An 8,285-nucleotide genomic window follows, 5' to 3' on the forward strand; every position below is an offset into this window, starting at 1 on the left:
ATTCAAGTGACTTTTTAAAGTTTAGGCGATTTTTTTTATGAAAAAATAAACTACTTATCATAGATAAAGACGTTTTCATTTCGTTCTGAAAAACCAAATTATGTTTTTTTGATTGGAAAAAGAAATAATTTACCACATAAACTATATTATGATTTATGTACCATAATTCAGTGATAATAGTTTCTAACGTTTTCACATAATTAATTATGACGTGAAATATAAGAGTATGATTTTTATAATTCATTAAATTAAGTTAACTATTAACTTTACCCATTTGCCGAATACGTGTATGAAAGAAAAAAATGCACCAAAATTGTTTGTCTGCACCGTAACAAACATATGGTGATATATATTACACGTCAGATGTGCTGGAGCTTAATTCTTAAACAACAAGATATATTGGATTCGTCGAAAGTGGCGAACCGTGTACATCAGTCTAAATCGTATGGAAAAAATAATTTCCGAGGATCACATGCGCAGCGAAAGAAATAAAAATCGCCACCATACGGGTACAATAATGATTGGTTTGGTCAAGTTATAGTTGATTCAAGTTGTCGTACGGGCTTGTCAGTTCAGGGCAGGCAGGAGCGTATTTTAAAGGGGAGAAGAAACGATCGCCCCCCCCCTGAATCCGTATTTAAGGAATCCATTATATGTAAGATACACATTTCAAATTTTTTTAATGTGGATCATTTTATAACGAAATCATATTAGGCGAAGCTGTGAATACTCTTTTATGCTTCTTGTCAGATCCATACCTAGTGAAAAATCAATTAAAACACAAGCGTAAATTTCAAAACACATATAGGTGTTAAAAAAGAACAACATTAAAATCGATTCTAATTGGATCCGGCATTAGATAAAAAAAAAAAAAACCACAAATATTAAAGATTCACCTGATTTAAATATTACCAAACATTTGACTTGTAAATTTTGAGCTTGAATTAAAGAAAAAATGACAGCCAACTCCCACCCTAGAAGTAAGTCTAAATACGCCCCTCGAGTGTCGAGGGAGTGGTGTGCTTTCTTTAATCTTCTCTTTAATCTGAGTCGTAGCAAATCAATTATTACTCTTCCTCCAAAAAAAAAAAAATGACACTGCTGTCTGGATTTGGAAGCCACCGCGATTCCAACGCTCCGTTTCACCGAAGAAAATAATTATTCACGAGATCAAAAAAAAAAAACTATGATCGGATGGTTAGATGTCCTGACGTAACTTGGGAGACGCTTATCCACTTGTGCCCACTCCCAAGTACATCATATAACCGTTTCGTGTTCAATATGCTTTTGCGCAAAATACGATTTCTTTTTTAAAGACTTCAAACGAGCACACGTATGTCATTGTGTACATCATATTCATGTACGGAACATAACGCGCACGACCGCCGACCACAGCGGTGCATCGTGTGCGCTTATATAGGTACACAGCGTATGAAAACTAATTAATTTTCACAAAGCTTTGTGACCGTGTACGTTATAATATCAAAGACAAGGTCGTGCATAGTTTCGTCGTCGTATAACATTATATCCGTATACGGATTGTTTGTTCTTTTAAAAGTGTACGCAAATTGTACGTACACCCTGTACGTGTGTACTCGGCGGACTAAACTTGAAATGACGCGTTTTCATATCTAAGTATGTTCAAGTATATATAACGCTTAACCGAATTTACTCGGGTTACGATAAAAATAATATTGCACTTTCTACGCGTTAGATTGGTATATGTTTGGCAAACGTTTAAATAACGATCGCAATAAATGTCTGAATTTGAAATTAATACTATTGTGCAAGTACAATACCAGCCCCGTTGAAAAGTTCACGCAGCTGTCTGCGGACCACCACATCATGTGTGTAATAATTCAAAACCATTTCGATGTGACTGTACGTTCAGTCGTTGACAGGGAAATAATGGAGTCTCCTCTTTTATTATTTTTTTGCCAAGATGGTGGCGCGGACTACAAACAAGTGCGTCTGTTCTTGAAACGCGACCGCGTTACCGTTCGAAAACATACTCGTCGTTGTACTATCCAACTGTTTATCGTTATTTTATCACTATCGTTGTGTTTCAATAGCAATTTTGCATACAACAGTTTTAGCAAAAGTCACAACAACATTCGTATATAATACTTTTGCAGACGTTTAAACGGCATCTAATATTAGTACGTACACACGCACAACAATCGTGAACTCGACCCATGTCCGGACGTTGAGCCCTAAAATTATTTAAATTCCTACGTCAATTATCTAACGATTTCGACATTCGTTACGCAATCATTACGTAAGTAAAACGGTCGTCGTCGTCGTGTCGCGTGTACGGAATTCAACTGGTGCCCTCGTTAATAAACCGTCTCGTTTTGCTAATTTAAATGTTTTATAAATTAAAACGCTACATCAAACAACAATATGTGTGTGTGTGTGTGTTCGATGGGATCCGAAACAAACGGCCTCGTCTCGTCCGCGGCCCGCGAATGGTTACTTTACTTCGCAACCAAGGTATATATTTTCTTTGCAATACGTAGTCATTTTTAAACGTGCATTTCTTCGCGCGGGTTTTCTCCGATTATCGCGCTTGTAGTTCGTTCGTTCGTTCGGCTGTTGTACGCGCACTACGTGTGAACTGGAATCACTTAAATTACAGCACGCTAAGACGTGCGATTTATTATAGTATGATATAAAACCACGAACGATCTTCACGACGATTTCTGAAATTCAGGCTGTGCAGGCATGATATTCGGAGTTATATCAAAAGCAATGGTTATACCATATGAGAGTGATGGATTTCGTAAAATATTCCTGACATATACGCATTAGCGTATAGATTTAATACACAGGCTTCGTGAATGTCATTGATTTTTTTCATAAAACTGATTAGACTCAACTCGACGACTATCGTTAGAGCGGGTTTACTACAGTTTCAAATCCATATTGTTTTACATGATCGTGTATGGCAATACCGGATTTTCAATCGTTCAAATAATGACTCGGAATTATGGATTTAAAGTATTTTTTACATTTTTTTACGGCTGTACAGTTAAACAAAAAAATAAAACCCATTTTTTTAATAACAATGATTATTGAGTTGGTATCGTGAAGACCTGATTGGTTATTTGTTAATAGTTTTACTTCATTTTGTATAGAATATTACATCGATATATGGTCCAACAATTGGATTAATCGTACTTATCGTTCTTACATTTTTATGGAAGATGGTGAACTGCGGCAAAATTAAACTTTTTCTAAAAATCGATATGTAACTGTGGCAAAAAAAAATTAAGATAATACAATCTGCGACAAAACCGATAAGATACATTATAAAAACTGCAGCAATTTATTATATATACCTTCTATATATACTATATATACATATCGTTACGATAACCTATATACACGCTTATCGTTTAATTAGGAATAATATGTGTTATGACAGCTATTAGTCTAGAGTAGAGGTTCCCAACTTTTTTTTACTCACGGCACTCTTTATTATTTTCTAAAAATGTGGAGGCGCCCTATATCCTATGCCCTATACTCTATAGTTTATACTGAATACGCAATACTAATATATCGTATATTTAAATTTATATTTTATAACTTCGGTTTTATTTAACATTAATAAACAATAAAGATAAGATAAAGTCACAAGTATTTCACCGTAAATAACTTTAAAACAGTTCACATCAAATCGATAACAATCGAACCATTATGAAAATAAAAATAGATTGAACATCTCAGTATTACTATGTAAAAATTATATGTGTTAATAATTAATTCATTAAATTATATTGTATAAACCTAATTAATTATACATAATAAGTTTTATACTATAGACATAGAGTATATTCTGTTTTATTACTCACAGTGCTATATTTTTCATGAAGGCGTTTAAAAATAAATATATATTTCAAATATTTTTGCAGCACCCTAAATTTAATCTCGCGGTACCTTATGGTGACGCGGCACCATGGTTGGGAACCTCTGGTCTAGAGACTTGGAGTATTACGCATAAAAATAAATAAAAACTAATTTTGAAAATTGAAAAATATTATTATTACTAACAATTATTTTAAGAGATCTTAATGATCGCGTGTAGCTAAAGGTTAACATTTTTTCCTTTATTTTTAAAACATACTTTTTCAAAAATATCTTGAAATTCTTCCATCTTCTTTTATTTGTCGATGTTCGTTCATAAATTTGTATTTTTGCTTTGTCACTTTATTTCTCTTTTGTATTATTCCTTCTTCTGAACTTTTAATTTTTATATATGTGTCAACTCATATATAACTAGCATTATCAAAAATAAAGGAACCTATATTACCGATATGTTTCGTTAAAACTTAAAAATACATTTGGATTTACAATTACCACTTTGTACGCAAGACACAACATTTTATAATTAATTAAACGATATACGTGCAAAGGTACACATAGTTACACATAGTTAGGTATATACGAGTATATATATATATATATATATATACATATATGATTTAGGTACTATAATAAATAGTATATATAGAAGTTAAATATATAAAATGAATTGCCGTAGTTTATATATAGACTTTTAGAAAAAGATTAATATTTCCGCAATTTACATATAGCCTTTTTTATAAATCGCATCTCAGTCATAAGTACTTAAGTTGAATAAAATTAAAAATAATTATTTTTTACGTTTTATAAATCATAGTCGTGTACTGTGAAGTATATAATATGTACATATTTTGTTTTATTCTGTTTAATATGTAGACCCACTTATCTTGTAAGTTACCATTTTATAAAACGCATTAATTACGGTATAAATTATTTATTTGTTGCAAAAAAATAAAAAATTGTTACTTAATGCATTGAAATATAATGGACCATGATTATACATTATATTATAAACGCTAGTGAATTGTTGGGCAAAATTTAAAAATTTATGTTGGTCGAATCAACTAAAAACCAAGAGTTATAACTTTATACTGAATACAGCTTTGTCAAATGATACGTAGGCTGTCCCATAAATAAAGTGCAAAAATATACTGCAAAATGAAAAATGAATTTATAACATTAAATTTTTTACACGGCGAAAAAGATATATTTTACTATTTTTCTACATTGTCACTATTCAAATTGATGCATATTTTCGAATGATGGAGTAACTTGAAAAACGGCATCTCGGAAATATTTTTTATCGAAGTGTTCGGTAACTGCGTGCATACGCATCATCAAATTTTTGATTTCATCATCATTTTCTTATCAAAAAATGAAAAAATAAATGCTGACCGATATATGGAAAGGTTAGAAAAATTGAAAGAAAAAATTGTTTTTAAGAGAAGAGGGTAATTTTGATCGAAAAATGCAAGACTGCTACCAGTGGCGGATTTTGAATTTTAACCGACCCGGGAGAATTTCGTTTTACCGGCCCAAAACACCATAAATACAAAAAATTTAATGGAAATGTAGGTAGTAAAATTAAAAAATAATAATAATTCTAGTTGGGTTAAATAAATGAATTAACATTCCTAATTTATAACTTACTTAAGTTATACAAGTATTATTAATATATGTTATTTGACATAAAATATTATAAAAAATTGTGATAGGTAAACAGTTGCAATATTTTATATAAATTACAAAATTCAATAAGGTAGAACATGCTTGGAAGTCAAAAACTTAATATGACAGTTTTTTATTTAAGAAATCACTACTATTTTTTATGATATCAATAATTTCTTCTGAGCCTATACTATGTAATATACTTTTTTCCACATTCATAAGCATAATGCTTCTAATTTTTCTTCACTCAATGAATTTCTTAGTCGTGTTTTGATTATCTTTAGCTTAGAGAATGACCTTTCACACGCTACCTGGTAAATCAAATTGTATCATATAATTAAGTATTGAAATAAGAATTATAAAATTTGAAATGTATATCACCTGTGTACATGGAAGTGTAAGCAGATACTTATAAGCAAGAAACAAAAAATGGTATGCATTACTGTACAAATTATACTTCAAAAGTACATTATAATAACAGTAAGGACAATTCTTGCAAGATTTGCAGTGTATTTCTTTAATATTTGAGCCCATTTCATCACTTATTTCTTCTTCAATATTATCTTCACTACATTTTTTATAGTATTCAGGTACAGTCTTTTTTGACTGATCCCAGGATGATGAAAAATTTAACAATTCATCTAACAATTTAGTATAGATCAATTTGTCATCAAATTTTTTCAAGATTTTGGAAAGCTCAAGTAGTGTATTTAATTTTAATTCTGTATCATGTATATCTTTAAAGTTATTTGGTGACAAACATACTAAATCACAGTACAGTTTTTTATTGGAGGAGAATCTTTCATCCATGCAAGATATTGTTTTGTCAAAAAATTATATTGTAAACTTCAACTGTAAATTTTTGCTCAGCATCAATATTGGTTGATCTGATGTCATCTGATCAGCCATCTTTTTTCATGCCTACATCTGATTTTTGGAAACTCTTTTTCATTTAAAATATCCATATTATGTTTATCTTCAAATGTTTTTTCAACTATAGTTATGAATTTATCTACTTCAGATTTCACATCTTTCATACTTCTCTGAATTTGTTTTAAATTATGTAAAGCTTCATTTACTAATTCTTGAGATTTTATCAAGTCAATTCCTGAGGTTTGTAGGTATCTAGATAAAGGTCCAACACTTTTAAAAATTTGAATGTAAATTAACGCTGTTAATATTAATTCATAACTCATAAATGCTTCTTTTAGATTTCTAGCTTTTGCTTTAATTTCAGAGTTAAAGTCAGGAGATGTTTGAATTGTATCTAATGATATTATAAGTTATATAAAAAAGTTATCCCTACCAAAAATAGTTTGTAAAGATTTTTCTTTTGGTCATCACCGTGTCATTCCAATAATTTTTTTTTACTATTTTCTCCTACAGTATTTTTCTAAACATTCATTCTTTTATAAGAGTCTTTAAAAAACACAACAACTTCATTAAATATTGAAAATAGTTTTACAGCAGGCAAAACAGACTTTGTAAAATCTATTAAGACTAAATTAAGAACATGACTGTAACACCAAACGTGTACTTGTCCTTGTGATGATTTAGTAAGCCATGAAGAAAAGCCATTATACTGACCTTGCATATTTGAAGCTCCGTCAGTAGAGTTACCAATACAGTTTTTTTATATCAAGTCCACTACTTAACAATTTATTTTCCAACATTTAATAGAAATTTTTTCCTTTGGTTACTGTCATAGTCACAACTGATAAAAGTTTTTCATGTACACCACTGAAATTCACATACCGTACAATAAATGAATATTGATCCTGTACTGAAATATCTTGGGTAGTATCCATCAGTATTGAAAACATAAGTGCCTCTAAAATCTGTGAAGATATGTTTAGGGTACTTATGGAATCAATCACCATATTGACCGTGGTTTTTGAAATGAAAGTAATCTTTGAAACTTTTCCTTAAATGTTCCCACTATTTTCTTTATGCTGAACCTTATTAATTTACGAATCAACATGTTCATTTAAGACAATATCATAATTTTTTAAAAGGAGCAATATTTTCAAAAAATTGCCATGATCTAAAATGGGTTTATTTAAAGACGAAGTTAATTCGTTTCTATGAGCTCGGTAACTCAGTAATCTCTTACCGATTAGTTTAACTATATCTATGATACGCTAAAGTATTTGAATATTTTTTTTAACTTCTTCTTTTTGTTTCTTCTTAAAATCAGAAAATAATAATATGTCAATGGTTTTGTTACTTGTATGTAAAAGATATGATTCAGAATAAGACATATGTGTTTTGCTAGCTTCATGTTCTTCTATACGTTGATATACATGTGTCCGAATTGATAAGCCTTTAGTGAATAGATTAGATTCTATAGAAAAAGCTAAGCATACACTACAAAACAAGCTTTTTGATTGGTTATCAAAACTTTCTCGGAGATACGTAGTACCAAGACAGTAAAAGTCGGTTAGCTTTTCAACTTAATATTGAACTGAGCCCCCTAACTGAGCCCAAAATTCAGATAATGGTTTGCTTTTAAATAATGTCTGATAGCAGCTATCCGAAATCATATCAATGAGAACTAGTGATGAGAATTATTCGAGTATTCGAATATCAGTATTCGATGCAACAATACAATACGTAACGAAAATTATTCGGTTAAGTTTTCGCGCAACACAAAACGTTTAATAATAATAGGTATTGTTCGGTCCTGTTACATATCAACAATAAGGCGTAGTTGGTAACACTACCTCGTGTCCTGGCGTGGATGAGTTGGTAAC

At 30.5% G+C, this 8,285-nt stretch overlaps 2 protein-coding genes across 4 annotated transcripts in view; one reads left to right on the plus strand and one right to left on the minus strand.

Moving 5' to 3' along the window:
• The window catches only part of LOC112687863 (protein TANC2), a 223,964-nt gene that overhangs the window by 66,620 nt on the left and 149,059 nt on the right, over positions 1 to 8,285 (plus strand). The gene's annotated exons all lie outside the window — the stretch shown is intronic.
• LOC112687902 lies at positions 5,748 to 6,342 on the minus strand. The gene is made up of 2 exons (XM_025560889.1): positions 5,914 to 6,342; positions 5,748 to 5,843 (listed from the first exon to the last, which is right to left on the minus strand). The coding sequence occupies exons 1-2, from the start codon at positions 6,340 to 6,342 to the stop codon at positions 5,748 to 5,750; spliced, it is 525 nt and encodes a 174-aa protein (XP_025416674.1).

Source organism: Sipha flava, unplaced genomic scaffold, assembly GCF_003268045.1.
Source record: "Sipha flava isolate LNK unplaced genomic scaffold, YSA_version1 109_pilon_pilon, whole genome shotgun sequence".
Lineage (NCBI taxonomy): Eukaryota > Metazoa > Arthropoda > Insecta > Hemiptera > Aphididae > Sipha > Sipha flava.